This window comes from Exophiala spinifera, assembly GCF_000836115.1.
Source record: "Exophiala spinifera strain CBS 89968 unplaced genomic scaffold supercont1.1, whole genome shotgun sequence".
NCBI lineage: Eukaryota > Fungi > Ascomycota > Eurotiomycetes > Chaetothyriales > Herpotrichiellaceae > Exophiala > Exophiala spinifera.
This window is the reverse complement of record NW_015622513.1, coordinates 3,150,646-3,168,549: the sequence shown is the minus strand read 5'-3', so window position 1 is coordinate 3,168,549 and position 17,904 is coordinate 3,150,646. Positions and strand designations below refer to the sequence as shown.

The 17,904-nt window shown below is 51.9% G+C and overlaps 4 protein-coding genes across 4 annotated transcripts; 2 read left to right on the top strand and 2 right to left on the bottom strand.

The window, feature by feature from the left end:
* Window positions 1-882: 882 nt before the first annotated feature.
* Window positions 883-5,229, bottom strand: PV08_01180 (uncharacterized protein; the record flags this gene model as incomplete). The annotated part of the gene is made up of 2 exons (XM_016375545.1): window positions 883-5,124; window positions 5,188-5,229. 2 exons carry the CDS (start codon window positions 5,227-5,229, stop codon window positions 883-885), a joined length of 4,284 nt encoding a protein of 1,427 aa, XP_016240821.1.
* Window positions 5,230-7,612: 2,383 nt separating this feature from the next.
* Window positions 7,613-8,932, top strand: PV08_01179 (uncharacterized protein; the record flags this gene model as incomplete). Its single annotated transcript, XM_016375544.1, has 1 exon — window positions 7,613-8,932. The coding sequence occupies one exon, from the start codon at window positions 7,613-7,615 to the stop codon at window positions 8,930-8,932; it is 1,320 nt and encodes a 439-aa protein (XP_016240820.1).
* Window positions 8,933-9,948: 1,016 nt separating this feature from the next.
* Window positions 9,949-10,815, bottom strand: PV08_01178 (uncharacterized protein; the record flags this gene model as incomplete). Its single annotated transcript, XM_016375543.1, has 3 exons — window positions 9,949-10,517; window positions 10,570-10,696; window positions 10,747-10,815. The coding sequence occupies 3 exons, from the start codon at window positions 10,813-10,815 to the stop codon at window positions 9,949-9,951; spliced, it is 765 nt and encodes a 254-aa protein (XP_016240819.1).
* A 1,370-nt stretch (window positions 10,816-12,185) lies between these two features.
* PV08_01177 (uncharacterized protein) lies at window positions 12,186-17,295 on the top strand (the record flags this gene model as incomplete). Its single annotated transcript, XM_016375542.1, has 2 exons — window positions 12,186-12,250; window positions 12,306-17,295. 2 exons carry the CDS (start codon window positions 12,186-12,188, stop codon window positions 17,293-17,295), a joined length of 5,055 nt encoding a protein of 1,684 aa, XP_016240818.1.
* Between the last annotated feature and the right edge of the window lie 609 nt (window positions 17,296-17,904).

The following is a 17,904-nucleotide window of genomic DNA, read 5'->3' as shown; positions in this document are numbered from 1 at the left end:
TTTGAAACCAGAGCCTGTGACGAAGATGGCGGGGCAGAAACGATGAGAATCTCGCTCACCCCTCGAGGCCCGTGATTTTTGCAGCTGCGAATCACGCTTTCCGGGCGCGACGATAGCAGTGGGGGATTACGATAACTGCCAACTGACTAACTAGTAGGGGGGCGTCGCCGAGGGCGAGTGAGGGTGAGTGAGGGTGAGTGAGGGCGAGCCACAGCCTCTGAACCCGCCGTGCCTGCGACCATTTTAACCGGCTGGGATGGAACGGATCAGAAGCCTCAACAAACTGCGACCATCATACGAGCATTCGTCCTCCACACACAGAGTCATCATCACGCCCCTTACGTGTCGATTACCCAGAGTCCTGACCGTGACTCAGCGTTCCATCATGATGTGCCCGGCATTGTCCTAGAAGAGCTAGAGAGCAAGGCTGTCCCTACTGCCCACATCCGAAGCCTTGCCGACCCCCCGGCGGACTGGTTGATGCTTTTGTGGTGATGATTGGGAGTGTGATAAATATCTCAGCCTACCAACCATCTCCACGGAATGCTCCACGGAGACACAAACACATCTTCCAGGTCACGCCTGTTACTCGTACATGATTATTGATTAGATATTTACTCCGTAGCACTGCTCTCTGAGAACCTGCCACTATATGTGTGTAATGTACCTCCGCAAATTCAGCACACCATCAAGCACTGATTTTGCGAGCCCCTCCAACCCAGATTGTCCTGCTTTCTTGGTTCCGTCATACATGTCATGCTTGATCAAAACCGCTGGTGTAAATATAACATGGAGAAAACAAAAAAAGAGGGAAAATCTCATCAGTCGGTTCCACGAGAGTAGGTATTCTATAGCGACGGAAAATTTTAAATCCCCCTCCTCTCAATCTTTCAACCCAAACGCTTTTCGCAACATAGGGAATCTCTTCTTCTTCCCACCTCGCCCTACCGGCTCCAGAGGGACTTCCTGTATTCGCATGCTGCCTCGAGTAAGCCTTGTTGACCCGTTGCGCACTGGCGGCCCGTCGGCCGTGTTGGGTCGAATGTCCGTGTTCTCCTCGCTCTCCGGTATCTTCGGAGGGAGAGGCCACGAGTCACTCATGATCCGTTGAGGTGCCTGCCGTCGTTGGAGTTTGTGATGTGTCTGATTCGTTGGTTGAGACGGCGCTTGGGCGGCTTCCAGCCGGGCTCGAGTTTGCTCAATCATGCGATCGCGCTCTGCTTTGGATGAGAATCCAAGATTCGCCGGCTTCGAGAGATCATTCGTGGTAGGCATTTGTGTTGATTCGACAACGGGAGACGACGCTTCCCCCTTCTGCTTCTTGCCTCGCAAACGCCCAAAGAGACCGCGTTTCTTCGCGGTATTAGGCGACATAGCTTCACTCCCAGCAGGTGACATGACGTCCTGAGGGATCTGAAGTCTGCTGGGTTGAATGGGTGTCTTTGGCCTCTCTTCATCTGAACTGTCTTCGAGGTCGGTAGAATCGTGGTCTTCAGCACGCCGCGGTATCCCCCGAACAGGGGTCAGATCGTCTTCATCGTCACTATCGACAGCGAACCGTGATACCCACCTCCCAGGCTTGGGACGATCGTCCTCATCGTCAGAGTCAACTGCGAACCGAGAGCGATGCTTCGCCATGACTGCTTGAGACGGGACACGTTCTTGTCCTCGTCCGAATAAGGAGGATGACCGCTTTGCATCGGTCGACCCACGTAGCGTGGGAACCGAGCTGTCAATGGATCCTCTCATTGAAGAACGCATAGTGTGCTGCACACCCGATGAAAACGGTCGTCGTCCCACAGGCGAGACCGATCGAACCCCATTACGCCCACTATCGCGTAAGGTAGCATCTGAAGCACCTCTCATGCTGCGGCGCATGGTATACTTGCCACCCGCCGTGGACTTACTTCTGCGGACTCTTCTGAATGAACTGTCAGAGTCACTGTCATTCGTAGTCGAAGTTTGAGCGGGTGCTGGCCGTGGTGCCGATACAGTTGCCGCAGCAGAAGTCGACAAGGAGGTAGGGGGAATACTCTTCTTCTGCAGAGCCGCCCGTGGCTGCATGGGAGCATTGGAGGGTAAGGTTGATGGTCGCTGCTGTTGAGAGATGGGGGCATGAGCAGGCATAGAATTGCGATTCCGCATGGATTTGCGCATGGTCAGCTCCGCGTCAACTGGAGAGGCCGCTCTCATTGAGTGCCTGAAATGTGAAGCCGGCCCAGGAGGTGGACCGGGTTGACCTGAGGCAATGGTTGAAAGGCCGGAAGGTTGGTTCTTCTTGCGTTGGGATGCGCCCGTTGGTTTTTTTGCGGTTCTTGTGGGGTTTGGAATAGAAGCTCTAGCAGCTATAGCGGCAGGTGTCTTCATGGACTTTGGTTGAGAAGACTTTTGAGAAGCCGGCAGAGTTTGCTGCATAGATGTCTCTTGAATCAATGAAGCTACACCTGTCGATGGCTCGACAGGAGGTTCGCTTTGAACCGCTGGAGCCGCCTCAGGTGCTCTCCTAGATTGCTCTGCAAGGTCGCGCCATCGAGCCTGAGTCTGCTCCCAGGAGCCTACCGACACCGGTTGGGGTCGCGCTTCCGAACCTTTCGTGAGGGGACTTTCAGGCGGAGAGGTGATGCCCAGTTTTGCATGCGCCACTATCGGACTGTCAACGATGGCGTCGATGGAACCGAATCCCGTCCCATCAAGTTCAGCAGGGTCTTCCGCAGCGTCGCTGTAGATACTCTCATTATCTGACTCGCTCTCCGTGGTACTACTAAGCTCCAAATTAGGCTGTTTTGGCTCTTTCTGTGATTCACTGAGCTGGGCAAGAGCTTCGTGAGACACAGGAAAGCCTCCTGGCAATACAACCTCCCATTGATCCTCGAGTTTTGGAGTGGGAGGCGAGACAGACACAACTGGCACTTCGATTGGTGAATTCACTGGTTCAGAAACCTCCGGCTGTGTGACTTGCTGATTGATAGTCGCGAACCCTGATGAGAACGTAGTGGGCGCTCCTGGTTCCTCCTCTATCTTGTTGGTTGCTAGTGATGCTTCCTCTATTTCTGAGGTGTCGCTTTCGGAGTCGGAGAAGGACACATTACCATGTACAGAGGTGACTTCAGGAGGAAGGGGCTCATTTGATCCTTGACTCGCCTCCCGTTGCTGCTCTTGCGCGAGAATTGCGCCAACAGCGTGGTCACTGGAGACTCCTGTCAGAGAGTATGTGTTCACAGAGGACGTCGAAGCTGACGCGGATGACGAAGGAGACTTCGATGATTGCGAAATACTTGCTTCACTTGCATCGCGGAATTTCTGACCCCTGACGCTGCCAAATGAAGGTAGTTGAGGCCTGGGTTTCATGAGCTCCTCCATGTCATCATTTGAAGGGATGGTGTTGAGCGTTGGCTTCGTCTTTCCTAGACCCGGCCACGATTTCTTCTCCTTGTTCGGATTCTCTGTGCTTTGAACACCATCCGACGCGCCTACGATCTCGGGTTGTGCATCGAAGCTAACGCGGACAGATTTTTTCTGTCTGGGCATGCCGTCCAATGAAGCGCTTGAGATATCCGAGGATTCACTTGGGGTAATACTAGAACCACGAACACGTTGGGAAGAGTCTCCAGCGCTGGGAGAATGGTGCTTGAGCGCTGATTTCGCTGGGGAGACAGACCGCGGGAGTGGTTCGTGTTTCCGTCCAGCTGCAAGGTCGGAAGAAAGCCTGTCGGAGAATCTGGTTGATCTAGAAGGACTGAGAGAATTTTCTCTCTGTGCATGAGGCTCCATCAACTGCAGGTTGGTCGAGACTTTGGGCGAGCTCGTGGATAGCTTTGATGCATTTGGTGTTTGAGAGTCTGCAGGCACCGCTTGGGTAGTCACTTTTGTGGGTGGAGCTGGTTCTTCAATCTTCCTCGACACGTTCGCAGTGTTATATGCTCGTTTACCCTGTAAGGGTAGGGAGTCTTGAGCAGCGGCGACGTCTTGCTCAACCGTCGGCTGAACCGGTGTCAACTGTGCCCCGGCGCTTTCCTCTTGTTCACCTTCCCAGTCCTCTCGAACTATAGAGGGCTGTTTAACCAGTGTCCCAGAGGCTCTTTGGGCGCGCCTTTCTCTCGCTTTTTCAGCATTTGAATCGGAGTCGGAATCGGTCCTCGAGGAAGTGTCGGACGATGGAAAATGTATGTGCTGACCGGATAATGTTCCCTTCTTCTTTTTCCTTCTGGCCCGAGGCTGTGCTTCGTCACCCAATAGGGCTTGTGGTTGTGATGCTGGCTCAGACTCTGGTTCCAGGGGGTGTACTACAGGCTTGCTGGCCATCGTCCCGGTGTGTAGGTGACTGCCTTCAGCCGCTGCAGGAGCAACTTTCTTTTTCTTCTTTCTGACTGGTTGATTTGCCCTCTGCACAAGATCATACTGGATCTGTTCAGCTTCTGCCGGAGAAATTGGCTGAGCGTTAGGTATCTTCAGAGACCTGTCACCATTGGTCAAAAGTGGCTGCGGAATAGCCGGAGACTGCGGCCGTGGCGACAAAGGTCTCGAAAAATTGATGGAATTACGGCTATCCGTACGCTCAAGCTCAGGCAGCTGCGGCAAGATATTGTTCTGCCGGTTTCCTGGGCTTGCTACAGCCGATTGGGAACTTCCGAAACGATCCAGACTCTGTCCCCGGCTTGCTTTTTGTGTTGGGGGCGGCGACAATACTCGTGGTGGAGGAGCACCTTGGCTAGACGCCCGCTTCTGCTTCTTCCCGGATACGGCTGGAGCAGAAGCGAATTGCTGCGGTATTGACGGTAACGGTGGTGCCGGAACAGCCTCTAAACGCGAAGGCTGTCTCGATGGAGACGGCGAGGGTGTTCTAAATGACCTCTCAGTCATGGAACCATAACTGCGTTGTCTTTGTAGACCGCCTCTTGATCTTCCTCGGCCGGACCCAGAAGAAAGTTGAGAAAGAGAAGCTTGCCTTTGAATCATGCGCTTTGTCTGGACCTGATCGACGGGGGTGGGGCTAGGCGACATAGTCCTGAGAGCGGTGGCAGCAGCGGAAGCTGACAGATTACTCTGCGACTGGGACGCTCTGTTGGCCAGGAAAGCCTGAGTCGCAGCCATATGGGCGGATGCGGACGCCGGTGTCTGGGGCCGCTGAGGTTATCCTGTCAGCACGTTGGGAACGAAGACAGCAGGGTGACTGCAGAAAACACATACCGAGGCCGACGCAGACCTGCTTCGTCGGTGGAAGAGACTCATCCTGGCGACTGTGTTGAGCGGACTCGAAGCTCAATGCGACGGTGATCCGGGCGCGGTGGGAAGACGTCGTGAGTGGCTTGAAGTGCTATCGACCAGCTGCGAAAGTAGGAGAAGCAGCAACGTAGTCCCCCATTGCGCAACTGAAGTGAAGTGTAGGAGATGCTGGCATCTAGGGAGACGATGCTGGGTAGTAGCAAATCAAGAGGAAACCAGAGGATTATTTTGAAAGCTGGAGAAATGGAAATGGTAACGATCGAGCTTGGTCCTCCACCCGTCTTGGGTTTCTAGATTCCGGTGCCCAGTGACGGCGCCAGCTGGAGATATTGATGATTGTGGCGCAGTCTTGATTCCACTTGGTGATTTCAGGCCACTGGGAGAGTCGAGACTTTCGGCCGGGGGAACTAGAGGGAAACTAGACACATCAAATTGCGATGTCATTTCAACGTCATCACTTTCATCAGCAATCACAACAACCCACAAGGAGGGCATTGTCACGTGCCAAAGTTTCACGTGATATGGGTCAGCCATATCACGTGATGAAGATGTTCTGATTAATCTTGCATGTGATCTCGAGATCAGCTTCTACTCTCGACGCGCCTCGACTTCGTACCTCTGGCAGTAAGTACTCGCTAGCTTTATACCAGGGAGGTCAGAGGTCTGTCTATGGGCCTAGAAGGTAATGATGCTCTCAGTTCGCATCACTCGATTCTTCCAACTGCCAGTCTCATGCAAAGGAGCTGCCCATCTGAGTCCGCCTTCATCAGACCTCCAAGAGCCGAGGTAGGTATGCCATCAGCTGAAGTGACATTCGCGGATACAAACCACAAAGCAGCACCGTTCTCAATGCCTTACGTACCATCTTGACTTTGGTATCCAAGGCTGACTTCAGAACCGTTGAATCTGGCGAAATCGTTACACCGTAGGCGAAAGCACTGGATGCGCCGCATGACATATCAGCACAGCTTTCCTCCGAATCCAAGTATTGAGCGGCGATCATAGCATCGCTTTCCAGAGTTTGGAAACTGCGCCAATCTGTGCACGATAGTGGTTGCTGGGAGGCTAAAGTCTTGCTTATGTGCACTTTTCCCTGCGACTTCCAATATTCGTTGCCCGAAAGTCTCGCTGAGCGAATGTTGTGGCACATAGGTTGCTACAGTTGCACCCAACTTTAGCATGGGCGCATCCTATGCTAATCCAAACACCTCTGAGGAGGCTCGAACATGACAGTTAACACAGCTGCTGGGGTTCCATATCAGTGGCTACCTCTATCCAATCTGTTCCACGTTTTGTTTCCCAACGAGATGAATCCAGGAGGGTCAGTGATGGAGACTTGAAGCGTGAGTTTGTACTCGCAGCGAATCTTGGAACTTACGCCGACAAGGTACAGAGAAATTTCATCCGCAACGACCCTATTATTCACAATGACAATGGCCCTCGGTGCACTATTGGAGCATTTTCAAGACATTGCTCGAACAATCATCTCCCCTGAAGTCGCCCTGAGATCGGACACACAAGTCGAGCTGGAAGAGACCTATGCCGTTATCACTATGATCTGGCATCGAGGCAGGCCGGCAGTATCCTCGGTGCTGGGGCGGAGATAATCGCAGTTGCAGAGAGCACGAAGGAGGTTCTACGTCCGCGATGAACCCGCCCGTGCGAGTCTTGTAACTACGACTCCGATTCTAGGGGACAATCGAAACTATGTTCGGAATGCGAAGAGGGCACTGCCATGCTAGAAAGTATCCCGAGTGGGATTTCGAAGTTGTTTCAGGCGGCACGCGTGTGCTGGACAAGGGCTCATCGCGTGGTGACAGTTGAATAGCAGTTGATTTGCTCTCCGGTATTTGTGCAAACAAGTGTCATGCACAGATTACAAATACCCATACTGGAGGCCAGATATGATATAGGAAAATGGAGTTCATAACAACATGAAGCGGGTCGCACTGGATGAGGACTGCGCACCAAACCAAACTATGCCACATCAGGACTCTGCACCCAAATCAGGTCTATGCACAACTTCTTCATTCCCCGTTCTGGCCATATGTGAATGCGCCGATCTGGCCTTATGCTTTCTGAAGCTACGCTATGTTTATTCGCAGAAGATTGCCAAAACGAGGTGTCCTTCAGTATGTGGAGGTACATAATGCACCTATGCGACGATCGCCCGCTCGTATTGCCCATCAAAAGAACCTCGGTCCATCTATCATCCACTCTACTTTTACCCTCGAACCTGGACTTACACCATGGACGGCTCGAGCAGAGTCCCATTGCATCTCACTGTGACTCACCACATCTCACAGCATCAACAAGAAGCATATAAACCTCCCGCAAGTATTATTTTCGTGACATTCCCTTGATCCCGAGCACCTCTCGTCGCATCAAGATGGCGTACACACATCAAGACTCCCCTTCCACCTCCCCTGACCCGACCTCACTCCCTCCTCTCCCTCTACCCGAGGGTGTAACCTCTCGTTTCGTCGACACGAGTCCTCATAGCCTCGTTTTCCACGTTCTTGAGTCCCTTCCCTCAAGACTCTCTGCCGCCGCCAACACCAAACCACCCCTGATCATCTTGTGCCATGGGTTTCCCGAGATCGCATATTCCTGGCGCAAGATCCTTCCCTTGCTCTCAGCGAAGGGATACCACGCTGTGGCTTTCGACCAGCGCGGATATGGTCGAACCTTTTCGCGCCAGCCTTTGGCCGCTACGTCGTTCAGCCCAACGGCCCTGATCAAGGACACGATCACGCTCGTTAGCGCACTGGGTTACACCCACGCCGCCGCCATTGTAGGGCACGACTTCGGCGCCGTGACAGCAACGTACTGCGCGCTCGCCCGCCCGGACATCTTTCATCGTCTCGTATTGATGTCTCATCCTTTCGCAGGTCCACCGTCTCTGCCCTTCAACACGTCCCCCTCTTACGATGGCCAATCTACTACTACAACTAGTACTACCACCACTCCATCAGCGGCAGCAGCACCGGCCAACGAAGGAGGCGATGAGTCAAAAGGCAAAGGCAAATATGGCGAAGTCGACATTCACACAGCCCTCGCCCAACTCGCCCGCCCTCGCAAACACTACAAGTGGTACTACTGCACGCCGGGGTCCAACGCCGAGATGACCTATCCCACCGGCAGCGCTCTGCACGACTTTCTTCGGGGCTACTTCCACCTCAAGTCGGCCGACTGGGACGGCAACTCCCCGCATGCACTCGCAGGGTGGACGGCGGCCGCGCTGGCCCAGATGCCACGGTACTACGTCATGGACCTGGCCGACACGATGCGCGAGGCCGTGGCGCGCGACATGGCCAGCGAGGACCCCGACGTCGTGACAGCCCGCGCAGGACGATGGCTCCCGGACCCCGAGCTGGCAGTCTATGCGGACGAGTGGGCGCGCACGACCTTCCAGGGCGGCTTGAACTGGTACCGCATCCAGACGGTGCGCGAGATCGCCGCCGAAATGACCCTGTGGAGCGGTGCGAAACTCTCCGTGCCGACTGTCTTCGTCTCCGGGAGCAAGGACTGGGGCACCTTCCAGGAACCCGGCGCCGTCGAGGCCATGGAGACGGGCAAAAGTGTGAAAGGGGGAATGTACAGAGGGACAGTGCTCGTTGACGGGGCCGGGCACTGGGTCAATCAGGAGCAGCCCGCGAGATGTGTCGAGGAGATTCTGGGCCTGATTGATGCGACGTCGTCGGCATGATATGTATCTGACGTTCCCGTATTTATGTATGCATGTATGTATGTATGTATGTATGTGATGCCGACCAACCCCCATTCCGTCGTAACGTATTAACCCAACAGACCAACAACTGACGGACCATGAATTCAAGGACCTCAACAACGATAAACCAAAAAGGGAATGCGTCGTCGCGTGCATGCCCTGAAGGGCCCGCCCCACCCACCGCTATGACGACGAGGCTAAAGCTAAGACTGAGACTGATGATCACCGGGCACTTGCTACATCAAACGAACATTCCGTCACGAGATACCAGATGCGAGTTTTCTGAATAATGTGTCGAAAGTTTCCAATAAACCCTTGATACAAGGCACAAATGGGCGTGGATGATAAAACAAGATTAGGAGGCTGAGCCTCGTCACAAGTTTCCCTACGGAGGACTCCCACACCGCAACGTGTCAGGCAGGTACCTACCTGCATCGATACCTAAGGTAGTTGCTATCCTTTCATGCCTCCAGCAACCATCACCGAGCCTCAGGTAAAGTACCTGAGGTAGATTTAGTGCCAACCACCAGTGGTTTGATAACCTCTACCGACTGCACCGTAGGCCTACAGCAAAACAAACACTGAGCAAGCAACTGATGCGGTGCCACAAATCAAAAGAAAAGAATTGTGGTTACTCTTGATAACGTCAATGTGAGGTGATTGATTCTGGATAATAACCTTATGCTATATGATAGCTCTCGGTGGAAATCCCCTTGGATATCATGCAGAAAACCAAAATTGAGACCGAGGAATATCAATCCATGCCCCGAATTGCCACGTCTAGTAGTTGGAACGCCATATCCCTTTTAGCGCCTTATGATTCGCTGAACCCACCGACGCCTTGCTGAACCGAGAGAAACCGTAAATGTATATCAAATTAAAGACAAAAGGTCAAAAGGACGATGCTGGGCGGTGTGTGTACAGAGAGAGATGTTGAAACTTTCCCGTCACTAAGCCATGGACATTCTGAATAACCTTTGCCGCGTTCGACACGATCAAACATCCGGCTCGGTCATGTCGGAATCTAATCGATCTTCTCGACGTTTGCCCTTGGCGTACTCTGTGTCGTCTTCGTCCTCATCGTAGGTCTCTTCATCTTCAGAGTCATTGTTCAATTCTTGATCCGATTCACTTCCGTTGGCCGCATCGTCATCGAAATCTCCAAAATCATCAAAGTCGACGTCTTCGGCGTCGCTGTCTTGCCAGAAATCATCGTCCACCTTCTCAATCACTGGCTTGGTCGACTCGTGAGTTGGCATGACGAAACCCTCGGGTATGTCCTTTTTCGAAGCCTCAACGTCCTGCGCCACTTTGGCTTTAAACGCCTCCTTGTCGTCTCTGAACATGACGCTTGCGTCGACGTTGGCCGGAGAGGAAATCTCGGCGTCATCCAGAAGTGATAAGATCGAAATGAGGACCGACTCGACTCTCTGGGCAGGCGACCAACGTTCTCCGGCGGTCTCACCAGACATGATATCATCACCTGGCGCATGAAGAATCGAGATGCAGAGGCGGCCATCAGCATAGATGTTCGGGTGCCAGAGTGGTTTCGAGAAACGGAAATCTGCGGAATGTTAGTACAATCCAATTTCATCCGCTGCAGTCTTTCTACTGACCCGGAGGCTTGTAGGGATATTCTTTGGGGAAGTTCATCTGAGCCTTGAAATAACCACCATAGTAGAGAGAATCGGGGTTGACAACCATCAGGGCAATGTTCCAATGTAGCATGTTGTCTTCATCGATCTGTTCCGCATAAGCGCAGGCCTCACGGAGCCTGTGGCGATCTGACTTACATCAATCTGTACCCATTTTTCTTTCTGCAAAGCCTTGTACTCCTTGAGGAGTACAGCCTGGGACGACATCTCCGGGCTGCTCTGTAAATGTAGGATGGTGGTGTGGTTGGAACAAGAAACGCCAGACAATTCGTTATGCGGGATTAGATAGTTAGATCTTGTAGTCGAGCTGTGGAGGCGGCGTGCAGGTGAATGTAGGTGTAGGCTGGTCGTCGGTTAAGTTGAATAGGGTTTGTGTATTTCTTTGAGCGTCGTCACTTGGTAGGCAGTACTTTGTCACCGCAGGTACATTGTTCAAAAAGTTCAAAGGTCGCAACTGACTCGGGAGGACGGTGTCCGTAGACGTCAGAATGGTGAAGTCAATCAAGAGGTGACAGCAGCAGTCAAGGCGCGTAGAGCCAGGGGCTTAAAGGAGAGTGGTAAGAGTAAGCACTTCTCGTAAGATGTCACCCAAAGATTTGACGTATGTGAGATGGGACACGGAAGAGGGAAAGATGGAAGTCGAATATGACTTGAGTACCGTACGGATGGATATTGAGGACAGTATGTAGGGATGCAGTATCGCAGGATTAGTGGAGGGAGATGCCGACGAGTAGGAGCACCAGGGTCTGATATCGCCATCAGCCTCGAGTCCAGACTGCGGCTTTTTCGTGAGCAACGATGATTTATTGGCTTTTTGAAGCGGTCAGTGTGTCATGTCCCGCCTAAAGCGGCATCCAAACGCCCCCAACGAGTTCCCATGTAGGCTGTCTGGGCTTTGGCTCCGGGCGTGTCCCCCCTAACCGGCCCTAGCACCATCATTCGGCCTGCCTAACACGGTGGCCATACTTGTATTCGGGACTGGCTCTCCCTATGCTTTTAGGCTGCTCTACGAATACGAGAACTAGGTTGGATTAGTACTAACTGATAGACTCAGCGTCATGACAAGAGGCTTCACCCGAAAGTGGCGTTTGTGCGTCAATGTCGGTCAATCTGGTTGACCGAGGACTGAGGAGCTTTGAATGCTCAGGTACTCTACAACCACTCAAAAGTGCCTTAGCACCGCGTAAATGCAGTCTGGTGAGGCTTGCAACTCACTTCCATATCGCTGCGCCGTACCACCACACGATAGACTAGCTACAATACAAAGTTTGTTGTGGCTGTCAAAGAGGGCAAAGACCACACGTACACGGGCTTGCGATTCCCACTACTAATGCGATTGCACCTGCCCCGGATTTTTTGTTTCCGCTTCTCGAGAAGAGCGTCTCTACTTCCCGTCTCGACGACATTCTGCTCTACTCGAGCTGTACCAATATTCCATCCTCAGTACATTCCGAGCTTGTATATTATCTGATTTGTTCGTTCTATTGCCTCTGCTCGACATGCTCGCCGATTTCCCCGCATCCAGGTGAAGCAGCGGTGGACGTTCTTGGACATACACACGAAGATTTTGATGAAACATGTTTGCAAGGTGCAAACCACCAGTTTGGCGCGTCGATGACTTGACACCATGTTTCCAGGCAGAGTACGTTCTAGACGCCTCTGTTGTGAACCTTTTTCACTGACCCTGAGTCACACAGTTACCTCGAAACCCTCTTTCCTTTGTTAGCATGTGCACTGTCCCTACTGGTTTTGCTCCTTCAAATAGGTCGCCAAAGACTAAAAGCCCAACATCGAAAAGCCGCCCATCACATCCTGGTCGACATCGACGATGACGCAGCCTCGATCGATGAAGAGGAGGATGAAGATTCCCTGGCAAGGCTCACCCTTCAGAAGACGCAGAGTCGCGGGGCCGTGTCCATCACAGATGTTGATAGACCTAACGGGGAAGTCATGCTTGTTACAGTGGAATTCTTGCTAGTATTGGCTCAGCTGGCTGTTAACATTGTCACCATCTTCGACTTATCGGCCCGTCGAAAGACCGCTGCCATCGCCGAAACTGTTGCCTCTACTTACCTTTCAATCCTCGCTGGAGCTCGGCTGTTAGCCTCGACCACGACTTGGAAAGCGCCGGTCAAGAGTTTATGGAGTCACAGTGCAACACTGTACCTAATACAATGGCTCAACATCGTCTGGGTGTTCCGCTCGGTACTTGTACACCCCGTTGACCGACTACTGCAACACATGACGATTGCGTCATTCAGCATCACGAGTGTGTTGGTGATCACTGTACTTTGTTCACGAAAGGGAAATAAGGGGGTCTTGCTGGAGTATGAGGGCGATATCGAACCATCTCGAGAACCTTTGGCAAGCATACTGTCTCTCGTGACATTCTCCTGGGTCGATCCGATCGTGTGGAAAGGTTACAAGAAGCCTCTTGATCTCGCTGACGTCTGGAACGTGGCTTTGGCCGATAAAGCTGAGACTGTTCTCGCCGAATTTCGACAGATCGCAAAAGCACATTCACTTGCTGTCCGGCTCTTGTTGCACTTCAAGAAGGATCTACTCATTCAGGGCGCATGGTGTATGTTGGCAAGTGTCTTCATGTTTCTGCCCACTCTCCTTTTGAAAGCCATCTTGGAATACCTAGAGAATACGGACAGAGTCCCACGAAGCGCAGCATGGTTGTATGTTGTACTTCTTTTTGCCACTGGCGCAGTGCAGGCCGTTGGTGACGGGCAAGGATTGTGGATCGGCAGGAAAGTCTGTGTTCGACTTCGTGCCATCATTGTTGGGGAGATCTATTCAAAAACTCTCAGGAGAAAGGCAGCAGCCGGCACTGATTCCGAACAAGAGAAGCTTCCTCCCAAAGACAAAGCGTCCTTTTCCGTCAGGTTCAAGTCAATGCTGAAAAGCAGAAGCCTGCGCCTTCGGAAGAGCCCTGAAGCCGGACCTACGCCATCGAAGATTTCCAGCACTCAGACTAATAACGGCACGATCATCAACCTCATGTCAATCGATTCCTTCAAAGTGGCTGACATCTGTGCCTACCTGCACTTCTTGTGGGCTGCAGTTCCGGTTCAACTGGTCATGGCGGTGGCATTGTTGTACAAGGTTTTGGGCTACAGCTCTTTTGCAGGCATCGTCATGATGATATTCATCTTGCCATTAAACCTCTACATTGCTAAATCATTCCAAGCTGCGCAGAAAAGGATCATGGCCGCCACGGACGGCCGAATTCACGTCACAAATGAAGTTCTGCAAAATATCAGGATCATCAAGTATTTCGCCTGGGAACAGCGCTTCCAAAATAATGTCAGCGAGAAACGACAGATTGAGCTGTCGGCCTTGTGGCGGAAGTATGTGTTATGGGCCAGTGCAGCTACCATCTGGAGTGGAGTACCCATCTTGATTACATTCACGTCTTTCCTCATCTACACTCAGATTGAAAAGCGACCTCTTGTCCCGTCGGTTGCTTTCCCGGCCCTGTCAATGTTCTCTCTACTGAGAATACCTTTGGACCAGCTTGCAGACATGGTGGCCCATGTACAGGAATCAAAAGTTTCTATAGATCGTGTTGAAAAGTTCTTGGACGAAGAGGAAACAGAAAAGTATGTCCAATTGCGTCAAAGCCGGAGAAGAAGTATGCCGACTACTCGGATCGCACTCGAGAATGCAACTTTGACATGGAGCATTTCTGAGGTCGATGCCGCCGATGCTTTCCGATTGATGAACATGAACGTGGACTTCCCTCTAGGCCAACTCAGCGTCATCGCGGGCCCAACTGGCTCTGGCAAAACATCGTTGCTCATGGCACTGCTCGGTGAGATGCAGCTACTTAGTGGGCAAGTTCACATCCCAGGAGGTTCAGTTCGTCAAGATCTACGACCAGACCCCTCCACAGGTCTCACCGAGAGCGTGGCCTACTGCGCACAGCAAGCATGGCTTGTGAATGCCACCATCAAGGAAAATATCCTCTTCGCTAGTCCTTATGATGAAGACCGCTATCACGATGTCATCTCTATTTGTGCTCTTGAGCGCGATCTAGACATTCTCGATGCTGGTGACATGACTTTGGTCGGTGAAAAGGGAATTACCCTGTCTGGCGGACAAAAACAGAGAATATCCCTTGCGAGAGCCATCTACTCGAATTCCAAACATTTGTTGCTTGATGACTGTCTCAGCGCGGTTGATGCACATACGGCGAAACACATCTTCGAAGAGGCACTGACCGGCACTCTCATGGCGAACCGGACCTGCATTCTGGTTTCGCACAATGTGTCCTTGACTATTCCTTTGGCTAGTCATGTTGTTGTCCTAGATAATGGCAAAGTGACCGCTCAAGGAACGCCAGAAGAAGTCGCTAATAGTGGTGCTCTCGGCGAGGAATTGCTGAAGTCCCGTCCGGTCTCGAGAGCAGCATCCTTAGGGCCCTCACGCGTTTCTTCCAACCTCGAGGAAGAGACTTCGAAATTGTCTGGAGGCAATGGTCATATCAGTCCGGGATCACGTGTGAGAGATACTGCCAGAATCAAAGCCAAGCTCAGTAAAGCAGAAAAGGAGTTTGTCGATTCTCGTCTGGAGGCCAAAGCAACTGGAAGTGTCAAGTGGTCGACTATCAAGATGTATCTCCAGGCTATGGGCCCCTGGTACTACTGGATCTTTGCTGCATGGGGCTTCATTGCTACTCAGCTAGGCTCCGTAGCCACGAACCTCTGGATCCGGCAGTGGGCTAATGCTTATCACCTGCGCGAGACTGACGCCACCCATGCGGTGGTTCAAGGCATACATCAAACAGCACTTGGATCTCCAAAGCTGGGTGGCGCATTCTTCCAACTTCCACAGATTGTGGCCAATGCCGGCACTCTCATGGTCGAATCACTCTATCATGTCGATGCGTGGTACTATCTTGGTATCTACGCCGTAATCGGTGCAGTATACGTCTTTATCTGCTTTTCCAGGGAATTGATCCTCTTCTGGGGCTCGAGACGTGCGTCCTGGCTGCTGCATGAAAAGCTGCTGACAAGCATTCTACGCGCCAAATTCAGATTTTTCGATTCTACACCTCTTGGCCAACTCACCAACCGCTTCTCCAAAGATATTCAGGCTTTAGATCAAGAGGTCGCCCCCGTCGCGATAGGCATGCTTCATAGTGCCGCTTCTGTCTTGACCATCGTGGTGCTCATCTCGGCAATCACTCCGGGGTTCCTTATTCCTGGCTTCTTCATCACGATTATGTATGTTTTGACTGGCCTGTTCTATGTTCGATCGTCACGCGACCTGAAGCGCATAGAAGCGATTCAGCGAAGTCCTCTTTTCCAGCATTTCGGAGAGACCTTGTCCGGTGTTGTTACAATTCGAGCTTACGGGGACGAGTCGCGATTCATTAAGGAGAGTCACATCCGAGTCAACACTCATAACCGGCCATTCATCTATCTTTGGGCTACCAATCGATGGCTCGCCTTCCGCATCGACATTGCTGGGGCATTGGTGTCTTGCTTTTCGGCGATGTTTGTCGTTCTCAATGCTGGCAAGATTGACCCCGGAGCTGCTGGTCTTGCACTTTCGTATGCCATAACATTCACTCAGAATGTGCTATGGCTGGTACGACTATATGCTGCAAATGAACAAAACATGAATGCGGTTGAGCGACTTCAGGAATACATTGACGTTGAACAGGAGGCACCTGCCCAGATTCCGGAGACGCAACCACCTTCGAACTGGCCAAGCCATGGAGGTGTGGAATTCGTTGGATACTCCACGAGGTATAGGCCTGACCTCGAGCCTGTACTGAAGAACCTCACGTTTCGCATCGAGCCTGGACAAAAGGTTGGAATTGTGGGAAGAACCGGTGCCGGCAAAAGTTCGCTTGCTCTGGCACTATTTCGCGGCCTGGAAGCTGAAGAAGGGAAGATCCTTATCGACAATGTTGACATCGGCCTCATTGGCCTTCAGGACTTGCGTGAAGCCATCACAATTGTTCCTCAAGACCCAACCTTGTTCAGCGGAACCTTGAGGAGCAATTTAGATCCATTTGAGCTCTTCACAGACGAGGAAGTCTTCACCGCACTCCGGCGAGTTCAACTCATCTCCGGACCTACAGATGGCTCGCAACGTTCTGGCTCCGAGACGCCAAATGAGGTTTCGAGTAGGTCCCCTACACTTCGAGACACTTCCACCCCTGCAGAAAGTCATGCATCCATATCTGGAAACGGCACAATCAGCTCCGGATCGACCTTCGCACAATACGCAAGCAGTTCCAAGGAAAATAAGAACATCTTCCGAGACTTGTCATCTCCTATTGCAGAATCGGGTTCCAACCTTTCACAAGGACAGCGACAATTGTTGTGTCTTGCACGAGCATTGCTGAAAGCACCAAAGGTTTTGGTAATGGATGAAGCCACGGCATCGATCGACTATGCTACTGACTCGAAGATTCAAGACACTTTGCGCGAGCTGAAGAATAATACCATTCTCACCATTGCGCATCGCCTGGCGACCATTGTTGATTACGACCGAGCCCTCGTGCTTGATAAGGGCGAGGTCAAAGAGTATGCGTCTCCATGGGAGCTTATCAACAAGGAGGGTGGAATTTTCAGGTCCATGTGTGAGACTTCTGGAGATTTCGACACACTGTATGCCGGGGCGAAGAAAGCCTGGCAAGAGAAGAGATTGATTGATGACTCTTAGCGGGATCGGAGGCTACCAGTATGGTGCCCGTCACCTAGTTTGATGTTTTTATAGCGTGGGCGGTTTTGTTAGATTGACTGTAAAGAACGACAACGAAAAAGTGAGCGACAATGGTCAAGGTACCCAATGTATCGGCCGAGGATGCACATAGTTTATACATGTTTTTGTCCTCGCGACAAAAGAATTTACTTACAGTAACGGTGTCGTGCCTGCTGCGACTTGCATTTTCTATTTGTCTTGAATACCTGCTATTGAGCGTCGTTGTCGAGCGTCTTTTGAAGGGATGATGCTTACTGCCCTTGGACACTGCTTTAAGGCAGTGACGTCCAAGAAGGCAATATGCTGAATGTTCCGATGTGATACATTAGGTTCTAGCATCATGATCTTTGAGGCCAGAATCGTAGCCGTTTCGATATGAGACGCTTTCGACCGCTTACTTCATGCTCTGCAGTCATGGTGAGTGTTTTCATTTATGTCAGTTGACTGAGTGTCCAGCGACTAACGGCCGAAGCTTCCACAAACAGTGGGACGGTTCGGACGGCCGCAAACGGTTCGTGTGAAGAGGTCCGCTTGATCATAGCACAGGTGGACAACAACGGAATAAATTGT